General features: G+C 39.5%; 1 protein-coding gene across 1 annotated transcript; it reads left to right on the top strand.

Annotated features, from left to right (window-relative positions):
* The first annotated feature begins 4,652 nt into the window (after positions 1 to 4,652).
* Positions 4,653 to 7,851, top strand: cbln2b (cerebellin 2b precursor). Its single transcript, XM_067578540.1, has 4 exons — positions 4,653 to 4,963; positions 5,364 to 5,907; positions 6,568 to 6,687; positions 6,802 to 7,851. The coding sequence occupies exons 2-4, from the start codon at positions 5,620 to 5,622 to the stop codon at positions 6,997 to 6,999; spliced, it is 606 nt and encodes a 201-aa protein (XP_067434641.1). The 5' UTR covers positions 4,653 to 4,963; positions 5,364 to 5,619; the 3' UTR covers positions 7,000 to 7,851.
* Positions 7,852 to 18,950: the final 11,099 nt, after the last annotated feature.

The following is an 18,950-nucleotide window of genomic DNA, read 5'->3' as shown; positions in this document are numbered from 1 at the left end:
TTTGAACTGACTATTTCGATGCATATAAGAACAGTACGTAACCTACTGTTTATGAATATAATTAGAACTATCCACTATATGCTACACAGTGCAAGAAATATTCAGATCCTTTACTTGGGAAAAAATAGTTATATAAAAATGTTAAAATCACTCCTCACTTTCTAAATATACAGAAATACTTCATTACAAGTAAAAATCCTACATTTAAAATTCTTATATTTAGTTGTTTGGTTTGGTTTTACTGCGATAAAAGTACAAAAGTATTATTGGCTGAATGTACATACAGTATAAAGCAGTAACAGTACTTCTGATGCTGAATGGCTCCTCTCACAGAAGGAAGAAAGAGGCACAGAAGAGGGATTGCTCTTCTATGCTGGACAGATATGCAACTGATGCTGTGTGTACAGAATAGATCAAATTAACAATAGTAAAATTACAATGACGGAAAAGCAGACTGACAATATTACAGACGTATTGCAAACATATACTGCATGAAAAATTTCAATCCACATTGAGCAACTTGACCTGAGACACATGATTTCCTCTCCACCATGAAGACTTGTTAAGAGGACAGACTACAGATACACGTGAGAGGCAAACCTCAAGGACACCATACACAAGGAGGGGGAGAGAGACAATGACATCATTCACACAAAGGGAGAGAGAGACGAGAGGGGAGGCCAAAAGCACTGAAAAACCAAAAGGAGAAAGAGAGATCCCAGGATGGTTGATGGTCCAGAACAGAAGAGCCTCAGTACTGAAAAAAGAGGACAAGGGAGGAGAAAAACATGGAGAGAGTGGGAGAAGAGAGAGAGATAGACACACAGTATGGATGCTCATGGGTTTGTGGCTGTTCAACAACAAACAAACAAATTGCCCTCTGACATGTAGAGGAGTAGAAATAAAAAGTTGCATGAAATAGAGACACCCAAGTAAAGAACAAGCACTTCAAATTTGTGACATATTACATATTGTCCTATATTTGTTATCCTGAGAAAAGCTTTCTGGAAAACCTTGGTGTGTGGATCTGAACTGCTCAAACATTTTGTCCCTGAATCTGTCAGTTGGCTCTCCATCTCAACGCCCTCTCCCCACTGGGTTGCACTCAGGCTGGAGTGGTGTCACCTGCAGACTCAACCTGGTATGTAGTTAGGACAGTCTTGACGATGTGATGAGGGAACGGGGACCAGCTGAGCCACCAGACGAACAATATATTGCCGGAGGATATGTGGAGAGACAGACAAAGCTCTGTCCAACATAGCTCTTGGGCCAAGAACCTGCTCCAATGTGCCCACAACCATCATAGCCTTGTTGTATAGAGTGGTGAGCTTGGTGCCAGTCTGGGCATCAGCTCTTTCCAGCTTGAAGTATGGATTTGGGTCCATTATCTCTCCAAAGTAATCCACAAACCTTGCAGTCCTTTGGAGAAGTTACAGATAATGGTGGATGTGTGCTCAAAGCAGTAGTCGAAAACGGACACGACAGACAAGGTGTGTACTCAGAGTGAATCTGCGCAAACTGATAGAATTGGCATTAGTTGGACCAGAAACTATAGATTGTGAATGCTATGACAATCAGCCCTGTGACACGACATCACTGTCAGATTTTATTCTTCTTTTTTCTGGTCAGAACTGATTGATTGACAGGTTGTGATGGTAGTAGTAATAGTTGTAGTCATACTGGGCGTAGTAGTAGAAGTTGTATTGTTCAGACAGTGGTCCAATATAAAACTTCACAATTCACTTGAGTGATTGTGTGCTGTAAATCAAATTATATAAGAAAATCAGAAATGTCAAGTCAAGCAGCCATCTTAAAGGCTGCCCCACCACAGATTGGTGAGTGTGCTTTTGGTTATTTGGTTATTTTGACCTGAGATCTGTCACATCTGTGTGACATTCAAAAGCAAACTGAAAACATTACTATTTTGTCAGGGTTATGATTAGTTTGTGTATATCTTTATCTGCGGGTTGGATGTGGGTTCTGGGTAATTGCACATGTATTTTAATGCAAAGCACACTGAGTTCACTTGTACTGAAACATGCTATATACTGTAAATACAATTGCCTTGCATTGCTTTATTATTTATCATTTCTAGGATCCCCACTAGGTTCTGCTGATGCTGCTGCTAGTTTTCACAGGGTCATTAATAAGAAAAAAAATTGTTAAAACATGACCAAATTATTCATGACCCAGCTGAATATATAAATGTTTGTCACCTCTGTTTCCACTGGGCCTTGAAGGTTGGGCAGGTTTACCAGTTGTAACACTCGGAATTTAAAAAGCTAATCAGGAACTGGTTCAGCTAAACACTCTATATACTATTATATTAACAAATGAATAAATATACAGATTTGGGGAGCCTTTAGTGGTAAATGTCAAATATTTAAAGGTATTTTATTTCTGGTAAATAAAAATTCCCAAGTACGAACAGTAAAACTGATGCAAATATTGTCTTCATCTTGTTGCAACACAAACTAATTAATTGTGTATCACTTGGTGTAAGTCTCATTTGAGGCATTTTCCCACAAAACTCTTACCCCAACCCAAACCATAACCTTGATCAAGAATGAAGTCTTAACCCTTAAATGCAGTTTGTGTAGCCTGCCTTGTAGAAACCAGTTTTTAGGCCCCAAATGGAACTGAATGAACACATTTATTGTGCCCCGCAACATGATTAATACACCTATTCACACACACAAAGTAATACTGGTTACTGTAAGCTCTAGTGGGCACAGTGTAGTCTACTGTAACCTTTCCCTGGGTTAGCAATATAACTCCTCATCAGGGTGTTAGCCCAGCACTAGCTGGGGAGGAATTGGTAAGATTGATGTTATTTGTCTCCTCACACATGCTAAGATAGAGGTCACATCTTCCTGATGTAAGACAAGAGATACAACACAATCTCCCTCCCTCCCTCTCTCTCAAAGGTTTCTTTAAGAGAGAGAGCTCCCGGTTGAACTTGTTTGAGACTCTGACCTCATTTCAAATATGAAGATACAGAGACATTTATAGCTGCACACAGACAGATGGACAGAAGACGGATAGGAATACAAATGCAATACAAAAGTGGGTATTTCAGACCTCATGAAGCATATGGTGGTTTGAGTACACAGAGGGCTAATTGCTGTGGACATCCTCTGATTTTGATGATGTTTTATCCTTAATATTTGGAATGGAAGTACTGATCAAATAATAGACAAATAACATTAGATACAAAATCCCTGAGGAAATGATCAGAATAGACAGCATATTACCCCTATGTGGACTTGCTTCCTTGTAAACAATGCACAATCAAACGTAAGTCATCAGGAGAATTGTAATGTATAGAATTTGTATAGAAAACCACAAAACCAACCAGACTGAGGCTGAGTCCTTTTCCTTGCAAAAACAGATGGCTCGCTTTTAAGACCCATCACGTAATCGACCTCCCCGTTCCTGGAAGCCAGTAGGCTCTGCTGGCTGTCAGGGAAAATAACCATAACACTGTTGTCAGTCTAGCCGACCAGCTTGTCTGATGGAAGTGAAGTCCCCTTTTAGGGCAACGACAGCCCCTGGTATGGTAATGCCATGTAGGCCACATCCCTTTTCCTTGCATGTCCCCCCATACTTGACATTTGATGTTTTCTGTAGCTCTGTGTCCTTCTGAAGGCCTGGGGTCAGTTGTGGCTCTTGGATACCTGATGTCACTCTTCCGCATGGTTTGTCAGTCATCTCTGACAGTGCAATGTTTTTCAAATGGGATTGAGAAAGGGGGAAGGATGATTAAGTTTAAAATAATGTACTTTTTTTGTACTGCAAGTCATGTGGATCATTATACAAGGACATTGTGCAGCTGGTAGACAGTTATAATATATTCTGGGTATTTCTGTCAAGGCTTTTAATGCTTATTCAAAGTAACATCCAGTACCGTTAAGTAGAATGTTTGGTTTTGTCTTCTCCTCCTATCTATTTGCTTGCATGTATTAAGATTACAGTCCTGTTGAAAAGAAATCCACTTTTTTCCCTCTACTTTTTATTTGAGCTTATGAAGTTAAAGACAGTCTGTACCGACCTCCCCCTCTAAATATGAGCTCAATGCATAATGTAGCCAGTTAGCATATCTTTCAGTAGGGAAAATGACAGCTCATTAAAGGTCTAATGTGAGGGTTCACCACTTCTGAAGCCCACTCAGACTCTTCAGAGGTATGGAGCACTGATAGGGACCCTCTACACAGCTCTTCAAAGGATGATGACATGTCAGGAATTGAAAAGAAAGGCTAAGGGTGGTACAGAGAGGTGCGGGTCATTCTCTGTGAAGTGTGCATTTTCTGAAGTGTCACCTGCTTTCAACCTGCTCATGGGGTGTTTGTTAAGTGTGATGTGCACGTGAAATAATTTGCTGATATGCCAGTATACAACCATTAATAAAACAGCAAAGCAGATGCCACAAAAAGTGTATTAATTTAATCACTTTTATGCTTTGATATATCTATGTCACTCTGAAAAACACACTCTGCACAAGTAAAATCTGCCACTGGATGGCGCACAAGTATCTTTATTGGACTCATAAAAATGTTCCTTTAAGTCTCAAATTAGTAATATATACATGAATGCTGAATGTACCGTGCAACAGCAAGGTTATCCGCTGCAGCCCCCTTCATTTCGGATTAATCAGGGAGAGACATGAGAAACCCACAGCATATAAATGACAGACATTGAGAGCGAGTGATCTCTGCCGTCCTGAGGGGCCCCTGAGCTCACAGCATTGAACTGATTAATATGTAAACAAACATTAGTCCACGCATGTGCTCTTAATTGTGGGATACTTCTGAGGAGTCCTGTTGCAGTGGCTACACACAAAGAATGGGCGTGAGTTGTCCCTCGAAAGGAAGCCCAAAGACTCTTGGTTTTTTGCACCAGCGATCTAAGTGCTCATTTCAGTCTGCGAGAGACAGAGAGCATACCAGCGCGATGGAGAGCACAGGTAGGTCGTGATTTACCTTTCTCTCAACATAAATGTCTGCAAAGTGCTTTTTTACCTTAATTATACACTAAAACGAGGGTCGAATGAACTGTATCATGATTTTCCAAGGATATTATAATTGTTACAAAGTGTTGAGGCGCTGAGTTCTATTAGGAAACACTCAGTACGCAGTACTGAGTTGGTTTTATCAACAACAGACGATTAGAAAATGAGCATTTATCTATACAATGTGATTATTTACAATTTGGTATTTGCGGACAACTGCTGGCTTTTTCATTTTACGCGCGTTAGCCATTTTACGCACGTAGATTTTACTTAAGTATAATGAGTAAACTATATTAAAATCGTATTCTACCACTGTCTGACATGAATACTCTCATTCTTTCTCTCAAATCATCAGGATTTACAGCACTTGTCTGAATACTCTCCCAAAATCAACTAAGACGCACAGGAGGGAGGGGAGTCACAGCCGGAGAGAGTCTGAGTGCGTCTGTGTGTCAGAAGGTGTTTGAGAGAGTGAGGGAGCATCACAGATAGAGGAAGAGAGAGAGGGGGAAAGAGAGAAGGGACTAAGTCTGGACCAGGTGATCGAGTACTAACAAACCTCCAAGGGGCTGCCGGGTTGTATCAGTGTGCACAGGATCAGCGATCCGACCATGGTGCCAGCGCGCTGCCCGGGACCCTGTGCCATCCTGGCACTGGCCCTCCTCTTGGGATGCGGCGTGGCTTTCTGCCTCGGCCAGAACGATACGGAGCCCATCGTGCTTGAAGGGAAGTGTCTTGTGGTGTGCGACTCCAACCCTTCTTCGGACGGAGCGGTCACCTCCTCACTTGGCATATCAGTCCGCTCTGCTGGGGCAAAGGTGGCGTTTTCCGCTGTGCGTGGAACCAACCATGAGCCGTCAGAGATGAGCAACACGTCTATGACCATCTATTTTGACCAGGTCAGATGTCCACTGAATTAAACACTAACACAGTCCATCAATAGTCGAATATGAATCTTATTTGGACCAATATCTTAGCTCCATTACTATTTTTCTCTTTGTTGCTTTTATTCTCTCCACACCATATAATCTGTCTAATTGCCGTGGGCGTGTAGAAGTTGTTTAAGATGATGTTTCATTGATTTCATATCACCACTCGGGCTCTGTGTAATCTGAGCCCCAAATATCCATGACCTAAAGAACACAATGCTGTTTTCCTTTGAAAGGGTTCATTTAATCTTGTGCGTAATCGGCGTGTTTTGGAGATGCGCTGCCAAAACGAATGATCATCCTTGCAGGATCCTTTTATCACATATGCGTTTTGGGCCTCGGCCGAATTTACATGTGCATTGTGTTGCTTTTGGTTGGATGTTCCAATAAGTTTTTCCGGCTGAAGTCTTTGGACAGCGGCCTGTTATACGCATCAAACTGGGAACCATCCCAAACTGTATCTGAGTGCACATTTGGCATAGACTACCAGGGTATGACTGATACGTCGCTCTGTAGTCACCATGCGTAGCAGGGACACACAATACATTACCAGCTGTTATGTTAAGTGAAGCATGCACATGAAAAAAAAACATAAAGCGCTTTCTCATTGTGCGCCCTTTTTGGTCACAGGTTTTAGTGAACATCGGCAACCATTTCGATCTCAAAGCAAGTGTTTTCCAGGCTCCAAGGAGGGGAATATATAGTTTCAGCTTTCACGTGGTGAAGGTCTACAACAGACAAACCATTCAGGTGAGCCATTATCAAATAGTTGGTCTATACATTCAGCAGTTAATAGGTGACATTTCAGTGCACGGTCGGATAAACATCAACAAACTACAAGCTTGTGTCTCCCCTTCCCTGCAGGTGAACCTGATGCAAAATGATTACCCGGTTATATCAGCATTCGCTGGTGACCAGGACGTTACAAGAGAGGCGGCCAGTAACGGAGTACTGCTGATGGTTGAACGGGAGGACCGCGTCTATCTGAAGCTGGAACGGGGCACCTTAATGGGCGGATGGAAATACTCCACCTTCTCAGGCTTTCTAGTCTTTCCTCTATAATCTAATAATCTGCGATGATCCAAGTCGCACGGGACTCTGCTTAGGTCGAGGAACAAAAAATAACATGCCATTTATTTTTAACTTAAATAACTGTCAGCCAAGGAAGCCGACGAATATCTGTATACCTACACTCGTCCACTATCTAGTCAAATATGAACGTTTCCTTGGAGTTTTCATATATTCAAATCCATCAGTCAACTTTAACGCAATCTGGATGATTAAACGTATTGATCGGCCACTGGCGTGTGCTTGTCGGGTATGTGGATTTTTCTTGCTTGGAAAACAAAACTTTGCCAACAGACAAACGGGTGTACCTGGGCAAAATGGACAATGGAGAAGATGAGAAGTGGAGGAACTGATGTCCTGGACAGGCCGAGTGTGTTATGCTCTATTTTATGTTTGTATAGCCTTAAAGAATATACGATTTCCGTCCAAGTGAAGTATATGGAATTATGGACATCCAGAGAAGAAATGGTTTCACGCCCAAGGCATTTTTTTGCACGAATGGAAGTTTTTCCTTTATGTTTTGTGCTGTCAATGGTGTTGCGTTTGGATGCTGAACATATTGAAAATAAGCCAAATGTAGGCCGCCGACGAGTTTATTAAAAGAGAAAAAAGGCGACATATTTCAGCCACCGGAGACGACTTAGAGCCCTTTTATTAAAAATGATTATATAATTTATAAAGTACATATTCACATTATTGTGTGTTCTACATTTCGGAATCTGCGTAGCTTTGACTGATTTAATGTTCAGTGACGTTGCTCACCAAATGTACATTGTGGAAATAATAGAAGAATCCCTATATATGTCCCGCTTAATAAAAGATATTGTATTGTATAGGCTAAGCGCATTTATCACTACTTTTTATTCATATGACTTTGCATTTAAAGGGAAAGGAGTGAAGAAGAAAAATGTTTGTTTATTAGAGGTGAGACTTTTTAGATAAAGTCAGACAAGCCCAAAGGTCTCAACAGAAAGCACACAGTGGTAACTGACCAGCTCGCTTTAGTCGCTGTCCGAGGTGCTGAAATGCACTGCCTGACTCCTTTTTCAAAAAAAGTCTGGCAGTAACACTTGTAGCTGGTTAAAAATAAATATTACTAACTAGAAACTGTATTTTTTAAAGAAATACTGATAAAGAAAGGAATTATTTTTAAGGAAATCAAGTTTAATATGATGTTTAGAACGCCTTTCTTGTTGTTGCTGATTAGCAACTGTGATAATCTTGCTGGAACTGAAACACATTCATTAATACTCTCGTGACTGGAACAAGAACAGCAAAGCCTTGCTGAGCATCAAGTTACACGACAACACGGCTATACATTGGCGCGCATTTACGCAGCATACGAAAAAAGAAACCTTGCGTATTAATGCATCCAAAATAAAATAGATATGCATTTTCACAGAGGATCACACATGTTTAAATCAGAGTTAAGTTATAGTTCAACAAGCGCAAAGTTGTCCTTTATGACTTCTTTATGTTTTTATCACATAATGGGATGTCAGAGACAAAACCATGTCCTTTGGATATTTCAGCCTCCACACACACACAACCCTCTGTACTCCCTCCTCCTCTCTCTCTCTCTCTTTCTCTCTCTCTCACACACACACACACAGACTTACAGTCACAGCCATAGAACCCCACCCCAATCAAATTCAAGGCCACTTCTGAATCGACATGAAGTGACCTGAGCAAGAGTCTTGCTCAGTCTTTTATTGGATGACTTTTTAAGTACAATCCTGAATGCAAACACACATGAGAGCACACAGTTGAAGAAATACACTTGAGAAGATTAAGAGTCACTTAACTTTTTTTTTTACTATGGCTCTAATTTTTTTATAATTCTTTAAAGACTAAATCAACTTTCTTTGGGAAACACGTGGAATGTTAAAAAAATATTAGGAACACTAGCTGTTTTTATGATGTACAGTGATGAGGTGAACCCAGGTTAAAGTCTTTATTTCCTTTGTTCAATCTGTGCCAGCCGCAGAGTTAGAGACTTTGAGGCGCTGACTAAGATGTGGACCGAGCAAAAGCAAAAGTGCTGCATCTTAGTATCAGAAAGGTGTCCTCACTCTTTTGAAAGCCGTGGACGTTGCATTGAAGTCGGTCTTTAATTTTGTAAGTCAAGATAATTGATCTTTTTGAGGTTTGTCCATTGGGTCAAAGGGCAAACTGTCTCAACACATACTTAGTGAGGCTGACCATTGTTAGTGCTGCAGTGGCCTTTTTCATTCTAGTAAAACTTTGCTCTGTTTACTCTGAGGAGTTAGTCAGGGACACACCTTTAAATTTTATGTGCGGAAGCCGGGCTTTGGTGTGTTCACAGATGTCATCACCGATGCAGGTGCATCTGTAGGGGGAAATTTGTAAAGAATAAACTAGAAATCACTGGTGAGAACAAAATGTACACCCTTTAATACTTTGTATGAAATGACAATATGGCTGTCACGTCTCATGCATTTTGATTTGTTTAGATTTTGTCATCAGACTCAGTTATTACAAAACTGTTCTCACTCAAGGATACTCACAAGTGTTGCAACTCAGTTCCTCAATATTTAACAGATAAAATGGGTTGCTCTAATAATTATATTGGTTTAAATGGAAAAGAATAGTGTGAGTAATCTCTAAATGTAATTTCAAAGGCCCTTTTTTACCTATGTAATATAAAAATAAGAGGAGATGAATGTGGAAGCTTGGTTTGAATGAAATCAAAATGATGTAACCAATATTGTTATATTGCAAAACTTCATTAACCTGCTTTATACAAACTTTCTCAAACAGGGAAGCTCTTAAGTGACTTGATGAAGACCATGTGATTGGTTGAGCATCATGAAATCTGATCCTCATCCTAACAGAATGTCACTCAGCAGAGGAAATATCCATTTAATACAAAGCCAGCATGAGATTGGCAGAGAAAATTCTTGATTTATGAGTAATGTAGAAAATCTGTCAGAAGATTCAAAAGGCACATTGCAACACTTTATGATAATCCTCGGCTTGCTGGAAAACACTCTACCATTGTACCGTGTCAAACACAAACATAATATAACATTAAAATAATTGTTTTTTCATCTGGGTTAAGAATGAAATCCAGCCGCTGGGCCTGGAAAACACTACCATTTATAATTGACAATATCATACATGTGAGCATCTGGAAACTTTGCTTTCTTGCTTCTTCTTTTACGTGGATATCTGCTTCCATCTTTTTATTTATCTTTTAAAATACCTTCATCTTGTGTATAACAGAAAACAACAGCTGAGAACAAAGACAAAGACCTGCTGATAGCCTGCTGATGCCAGCAATAGGACCGCACAAAGCAGCAGAAACTGCCAGCAAGTCTGAGTGATTTGGAGAGTGTATTAAATTGGCCTATAAAGTGCTAATTGTGCCCATACTGGATTGAAAAGTCTGTTTCCAAATTATCCCATTCAAATCGTCTCCCTTCAAAACCCATTTGTCTCTGAACGTCGGCAACCCCTGTGGTGAAAACCAACAAAACTGTTAAACACACGAACAAGAAATGAAAACAAAAACATTCTTTGGTTATTAAGTCTGACTAAATCTATTCCTTCATGTAAAAATATTTCATAATAAATCTTCTATACATATTAAGTACAAGATAAGAGGGTTATGAGAAATCTTTTATGAAATCCTTATCTATGAAAACTATTTGCAACTTCATGGGGACATAACAATGTACAAATACTAGGCTACCATAATGCTACCATTATTACAAAATAACTGGTATTTTTCTTGTTTGTAGCAGTAAATACAGAGTCACTCATATTATCAGAGAGTATATACATACAATTCGTCCACTTACAAAGTACAATCAGTCTTCAAATATGGGGTGCATTTTTATTGAAGCACAGATGGCATTTTACTCTGCTTTGTATGCCACGTACAGATAATTACAAAACTTGTAGATGCCGTTAAAAAGCCCTGAACTCATATAGCCTTTTAGCCTTTTACAGTATTATTTCTCCTCCCTTAGTCTCTTTAAAAATTATGTCCTCATGAAACACATCCTTTGAGGATTGATTCTGTAATTTGTATGACTCTAGGACACAGCACATTCAGTAAGATCATAGGCTGGCTGCACCGTGGGCCCTCGCACCGGGAGGTGCAGCCGTGCTCTATGCATTTGAATCTAAATTATGTAATAGACTCATCAGACGGATGTCATCTCTGTTTCCAGACTCTCATGGAGAATGTCAGTTATTCATTAATGAGGTTGTTTTAGTGTGTAAACACCCACGCAGGCTCGAACACAGATATACATAAGAGTGTGCGCAGTTATTATGTGCATGCACACATGGTACGCACACATCACAGCGTTTAATTCCTGCTCATTCAGCCTCAAACAAAGTCACTCATATTTGGAAACATCTAAACATACTGTGTCTTCAATCTGATGTGGAAAAACAACATTAAAACCATTTTAGCAATAAGAATTAAAGTTGCCTGGTTGTGACTTGAAAGCTGTCCTCTAAAGAACAAGACAGCTTTGACATCCATTTCAGCTCCTCTTGTAGTCACTAAACATTTAATTACATTGCCTTGCACATCCTCAGTGGGTGATTTGCTAAGTTTTAACAGGGGTGATATTTGGCAGGTAAAGTTTTGTTTTTTTTTTCCAAAAAAATGAAGTTATCATTTGAGCAAACAACCACCCCTCCTACTTGCATCAAAACATCCCTATAATTAATTTTTAAATTTTTTTTGTAGTGATGGCAAAGTCTCTTATTTGGAAAAAAAAGGAACTGTAAAAATTAAATCATGCTCTGGCTTGATTCTGAAATAGAGATATCTTTGTAATTGCTTTGTTAAAGCAATATTTTCTTTGTACTTCTGACCAAAATCCCATTTTTCTGCTCCTTCTCCACCCTGACATAATGCACCAGTTATGTCATAACTCAGTTGCTTTATCAGCTTCATCCACAAACAGTTAATTCACCTTCCCACCAAAGATTTTTTCCTCACACGTCAAAAACATTCTATATAACATTCAACATTCAGGGCTAAATATAACTTAAAAACAAATGACACAATCATAATTTAATCATTTCAGATAGATTTCTTATGTTTGTGTTGGATTTTTCCACGTGCTGTAGGGAGCATAAATGCTGTTAATTGGCAACTTCACCTTGAAATTTCAACCCCTTGTTTGTAAAATTCAGTCTTTCATGCTGAGGATAAATTTGACCTCAACATTCATTTCTTCAGACCCAGCATTTACTTTTCCATTCAGAAAACTAAGGTCAGGAAAACACATTGATACTGTTGGCACACTCTAGACCGTTAAAAAATAGCCTCCTGACCCATCATGAATTCCAACCTATAGTTTAAGAGAAGAGGAGTTGAGCACTTTGCTTCACTTCGTCTCAGAGCTGCAGAAAGCAGTATAATGAGAATCTGTGTGCACTGAGATCAACCAGAGAGATTCATCAATTATCAAGTAATTATCTTTAAATGTGCACCTCATTGGATGGTCAGTTTGACTAATGAAGCCAAATTTCATGCAGTATTTGTGTTAGGATATTTCTATTCCCCTTTCTTCTTCCCTCTTCTGTTGGATATCAACGTGCGGACGTGCATTGTATCTTTCTCAAGACACACACTGCCAAAGGAGAAAAACCCTAACAAGATTTTCAACCTTTTCTTTTTATTGCAGATGAGCTAAATACATTGGTATGCATGAAGGAGGGGAAAAAACCTCAGAAAAGGTGTCTTTTGCTATAGATTCATTTTCTCCCAGTCCTAGTCCCTGTAATGGCTGAAATTGCCTTAAGTGTGATTGTGAGTGCGAATAAGCCTTTCACAGCATTATTTTTATTCAAGCTGTTCCCAGGCAAACCTGCAGGCAGTTCCTTTTGGGTGAAATGCTGCTTAGGGGCCCACTCAATCTAATATCTAATGTGGTTGAGAATTAAAAGAAAATGCATAGTGAATGTCAAGATTTATCACCAGTTTTAATGGTCCAGAAGTCTTTATATCATTTTTAAAACCTCTTTCCATAGGTTTCTTTCCAAATGAGCCCTGCTAATTTCATGGGCCATGGTAATGGCAGTGTTCTGTTGGCAAAGCATGGAGTCATAACCTGCATGAGACATAAAACCACCTGTTCCACTGAGGAGTAAAAAAAAAAAAGCTTACACACTTTTCAGACAATGGAATATATTTCCTCAAATATTTTTTATTCTTAATTACAAGACTACATCAGATCATATAGATAAGTCCTCTAAGTCAGATTTCACCTTTGGATTTGACATTACAGTTGAGGTTGTGTGTGAGTTTGTGACCTAGCTAATTTACACTTGAATAAAAGGCACTGTTGCAAACGGAGAATACGCTGAAAGGATAACATGTGGCAGTGGATTGTTAATAATGCATTTGTTTGCCAAACAAATAAATAGACGCATAACACAGACAAACATCAGTCACAGAACCGCCTCTGTGAACAGGCCCATCCCTGAAGAAAAGGGGTGGAAGCGGGTATGGGGGGGGGGGGGGGACAGAGAAAGTCTGTTTATTCCTTCTGCCACAGCCTGCAATATCCATACTGCTGAAACATGCAATTCCCCAAAGAAAATACAACCTCGTCCAAGCCCACCCCTCAGCACCCACCCCCACCTACCGCCACACAGACAGTACTCTACACACAGCCAGGAAACCCAGGCTCTTATGAGCAACTCCTTGATGTGATGGTCCAATACATCATCCATCTACACATTAGATTCAGGCACAGCAAGCCTGAGAAAAAGCATCCTGGACCCAGCACCTAACCAGTTTAACTACATTCATTAGAATGGGAAAACCTGTGCCTCAGCACAACTAGCTGGGGTGCATGACAAAACACACACTGCCAGTTGTTGATCCTCTGGACACACAGAGAAATATACACACCTGTGTGCCACTCATGTGCATGTGCAAAGTGACAAACATGCACACACAGGGACGCACACTGCAGCAGCAGCAGCAGCAATAAGGCTATTTTTACAGGTATAGGTGTGGATTCTGGTTATGGTAATTTTATAAATAATTTGGAAGGGATATAATACTGGCTTTAATAAGATTACATTTCTTGCCCCTGTGACTAGAAATAGACTATTACCAACCACATTGAAAAAAAACAATATATGTTCTGACACTAATGGAAAATGCATACATAACTCTAAATATAAAAACATTATTTAAAGCGTGTTGCACACACTGTTTTCTGGACAGGAGAGACCACAAATCCGGTGTCATGTATATGTGTTTTAGATTCAGATTCATTATTTATCATCCTCTATAGAGGAAATTTGCTCTCAAAGTCTGTATAGAAGTAACACTCAAAACAGGGTATAAACAAACAAGAACATCACAACACAAGTTTGTTATGGTGTGCGCAGGCTATTTAGTGTAGTGATCGCTGAGGGCACAAAACTCCCCCAAAAGTGCTTTTTTTGCCAAGTGATTGTCTGTTTCTGCGGCCAGAGGGGAGGAGGGTGAAGCATGGGTTGAGGGGGTGGCAGCGGTCGTGTGCTATGGTCAGTGCTCTGCGAGCGGTGGCAGTGTCAGTGAGGGCTGGCAGGTTGGGAGTGGGAAGGCCAATTATTTTAGAAGATATGTTAGTGAATTCCGGGAGCTTGTTTCTATTGGTGAGGGTGAGCATGGTGAAATAGCAGGTGGCGCAGTACAGGAGGATGGGTTCAATAATACCTTGGTACAGATGGAGCAGGAGGTGGGGTTTGACTGAGAGAGCTCTAAGTTTGCGGATGGCAGAGAGTCTGTTGGCAGCGTTTATGGATGTCTGTGATGTGGTGATCAAAGCTCAGTTTATTGTCCAGGATGATGCCAAGGTACTTAAAGTTCTCCACCATTTCCACTGACTGGCCATTGATGGAAGTGGGGCAATGAGGGGTGGTGAGTTTATTACGGGTGTTAAAGATAAGCTCCTTCGTCTTGGTGACGTTGAGGAGGAGGTGACTGTCTTTGCAACACTGGGTAAAGTGGGCAACGGATTGTTAGTGACTGAGTCCCTGAGGGTGAGTATAGCTGTGTCATCAGATTATTAAAAGTATTTTGTAATGGAGGAGGGGCTAAGACAGTCATTGGAGTAGAGTTTGTGTAGAAAGGGACTCAGAACACAGCTTTCGGGGCTCCGGTGTTGACGGTGATCATGGGGATGTAGTGGTACCCACCCTGACTGCCTGGGGTCTGTCACAGGAAACACCACAACAATCCCTTGGATTCAGTTGTGTTTTAGTATGTGGGTGCGTCTTTATAACAATAGTGTGAAGAGTGTGTTTATTTGCAAAGATATTTTGCAAAAGATACAATAAAAACAGAGTAAAAGACAAGATAAACGAAAAAAACTATCATTAACACTGAAGTGAACAGTGAAAAGTCATTTTCATGCTCAAGCTTACGCAACTCTCTTGTGATTCCTACAAATCTTAATGGAACTGAATCTAATACTTTCCTGTATTTTATTGCATTTTTACACAGCTCTGTGATGACATGTGGAGTGTCCCTGACTACATGAAACTTGTTGTTCTACACTGGCAGAAATGTGAGCTTTTTATTTATAACTCTCTGTGGTGCTTTATAGACATACCAGACAGTTACTGTCTCTCTAGATTGCATGATATGATCAATACAAATGTCATCCCTTCTAATATAACACAAAGTGCAGTGATAGTAAAAATCTAGAGAATTAGAGGTTAGTAAAGGAAAATTTGTGGTCAATATTGATTTTATTCCTGTGGACAATTTTATGTCATGTGGTCTCATTCCTACATGAGAATTAGAATTGAAGTGAACTTGTCAAAACATAGTTACACAATCAAAACGGAATAAATGTATGCAAAGGGACCAGTTGTTATTCCCATGACACAGGAGGTGTTAATCAGAAGCTACATTTAGGCCAATCTATCAGTCTGTCAAAAGGAGCTACCTCACCTAATAGGTGATGCTTGGTACAGTATGTGCCCACCCAGTCTATATACAGTACAATATAAGTATGACATATGGATGATTAAAGTGGGAGCAGGTTAAACAGAGCTGTTGAAGTTTGCCCAACATGAACGAAACACTTTGTTGTATTGAGAGACACTTTTTTGTGTATTTTTATTGTGTATGTGACTCTAAACTGGATTGCACTAACATATACGTTCTTTACAACTAGCTTAAGCTAGCATAGAATATATAGCACAGATACTGTGTATGTATAAAACATCTTGACTAATCAGTTACCATGATACTGAAAGATACTGAAAGTTCGCATGGTAATGTAACGCATGAAATAATGTGCTTCTCTTGTATATTTCAGGCCCATAGTGAGTTTGCCTTGCTGCAACACCTAGGCTCTGTTTTTGGTTGAGACTCTAATATTGAAACTTTATTTCTGTGCTGTACACATTTTGCCCTAGATCACACCAATAAACAAATTATCACATGTATAGTCTTCATGTATAGTCGTCTTTTCCCAAACTCATTATACTACAATATCAAATTTTATAAATTTTATATACATATATATATATATATATGTATATATATATGTGTGTGTGTGTGTGTGTAGATTATGGTAATTTTTTAAAGAGTCTTAAGGCTTTGAATTCACTTGTCATAAACACATTCAAAGATTACAGGAAATAACTGTTTTGCTTTATTTATGATACTAAGAAAGCAGTGCGGTTTTATTTCCTTCCATAAAAACATTTTTATGATCATTTAAAATGAACCAAAGATTGGCAAGCAAAGATTGCATGAATATTTTGAATATCCTACATTAAATTACTGAATTCATAAAGGATATTCTCATCATCTGAGTGAATAATGCCCATAGATATGTAAAGTAAGTGAAACAGAACTTAGAATATAACATTTTTTTGATTGATTTAGATTGTCAGGTGAGGTCAACTCTGATGAAAAATCTAAGTTTGAACACCGTTCTGGTGACAAAACTAAGCTGCCTCCACAATTGTGCAGAATTGTTTGAGCAACTAACAAGATAGTCTGGCAGCAATGAATGAGTTGGTGTTCAAAGTCTGTCTGCAAGCTCCAACTCACACTGTCTCTCGTCATTCACTGGAACATACCTATCTGAACATATAGTATGCTGTGACCAGGAATGGTGCTGAAACGAGATGTCCTTTTACACAGAGCATCTAAACATGTGGACAAACTCAGGCATCATTATTTCTTTCCTTAATAAGCTGTTGTCCTGGACTGTTGCATGATGTTGCCTTTTAATAATGACAGCAGCCTATGACGTCCACCATACACTGCCTTTACCTGCTCCTCAAGCACTGTTTTTGGACACATTGACAGTCTCACACATATATTTTTAACATGAGTTGTGAAGCATAAGGGATTTTCTAAAATTCTTTTCAGATATGGCACTTGAACATAAACATCTAATCGTGTCCTGGAACTCATTAAAATATACAAGTGCTTTTGTCATGTATAGGGACCCATTTATTGGCACATTTTAGATCTTGACCCAGCTTCACTGTACAGTACACCATGCTCAGAGGAATTGTAAGTGGCAGGAGAAATAGGAAGGATTTAAGGAGCTCCTGAATTTCTCAATAAAGGGATTTTATAGGGAAAATATACATTTCAAGAGAGTAAGACTCATATCTTTTCATGGGACTTGGAATTCATGTCATTATTCCTCACATATACACCTTTTAAAAATTCCAATATTGACAAATTGCATGTTGCTCCAGGTTAGACCAATGTCTCAGAGGAAAAGGAAATAAAAACCTGAGTATGTCAAGCTCATCTTATCATAAACATGGGTAGAGAGGCTTGGTGGAGAGATTGAATTAAGCCTGTGTTCAGAGTTTCTCCACAGCCTAAGGCATCACAGGGGACCTTGAGGAATGCTACAGGCATGTTTAAGGGCGAAAAAAGGGAGAGGAGTCTTTTGGTAGGCTAGAGAGTTGAGGTCGGTCTGCTATCAGTCCAACGCAGTGAGGATGGAAATTCATCTCACTGTCAATAATCACCTTCATTTTCCCCCACCTGACATGTGAACCTCAAGGAAGGAATATGAAGGGAAAGGAAGGTCATTTTGATAATGTAACACCTGCTTAAAAAAAGACTGCATAGGAACATTTACACTCAGTATTATGATCCTTCTTCCATTAATTTATTTTATCTCCAAATCTGCATGATATATAGTTACTGTAAATCAAAAATTACATTTAATGCAGTAGATAAACATTTTGGGAAATGCTTATTAGCTTTCTTGCAGAGTTAGATGAGAAAATTGGTAATACTCTCATAATAGTATGGCAAATTTAAAGCATGATTTAGTAGCTGGTTAGCTCAGCTTAGCACAAACAATGCAAAAAGTGGTAAACAGCTAGCTTAGCTCTGTCCAAAGGTATCAAAATCTGCCTACCATCAATTTTCCGTCTTATGGGTCATGCGCATGGATGCATTATGAGAGCTGGATACAGTGCCGCCACTCAGAGAGACATCTGTAAAACTGTGACACTGCCAACTGCAGCCAAGGTAAATTATTACTCTCTTTACTCTCCTATCAATTTTTAATCCATGATGGTTTTGTATTTATAAAACCTTCCCACAGCCTAGAAAAGCTCTTTTTTTTCCCATGTGATGTTATCCCAGTTTTAAGTCTATGAGCTGAGTGGGAACATGCGGGCGGGACCAGCAGGAGAAACACTAATGCACATGCGCAGTGGGCCACACAATGTGGAAGCAAACCCAGAGGCTAGAAAATTATTTGGATCATGCGCTCAGCTAGCAATTTTCATTCAAGTGAATAGGTGCCATTTTGGAGTCCGGTACCCAGTATTTATAATACATAGATGGTAATGTGCTGGTCTATTTCTTGGCTCAGAGCAGTTGCCAGGCAACCAGCATATAATCGAGAAAGTTACCCCTCCATAAAACAGTGAATGGATTAAATAAACGAGAAGTG

Source organism: Thunnus thynnus, chromosome 21, assembly GCF_963924715.1.
Source record: "Thunnus thynnus chromosome 21, fThuThy2.1, whole genome shotgun sequence".
NCBI lineage: Eukaryota > Metazoa > Chordata > Actinopteri > Scombriformes > Scombridae > Thunnus > Thunnus thynnus.
Note: the sequence above shows the minus strand (reverse complement) of the source record. Positions and strands in the feature narration are given on the sequence as shown.

What these genes read in the sequence shown, in the direction of transcription:
- cbln2b (XM_067578540.1), top strand. Translation starts at nt 5,620, where the DNA reads ATGGTGCCAGCGCGCTGCCCGGGACCCTGTGCCATCCTGGCACTGGCC. An exon ending in TGACCATCTATTTTGACCAG is followed by an intron (nt 5,908 to 6,567) that starts GTCAGATGTCCA and finishes TTTTGGTCACAG; the next exon opens with GTTTTAGTGAACATCGGCAA. An exon ending in ACAACAGACAAACCATTCAG is followed by an intron (nt 6,688 to 6,801) that starts GTGAGCCATTAT and finishes CCTTCCCTGCAG; the next exon opens with GTGAACCTGATGCAAAATGA.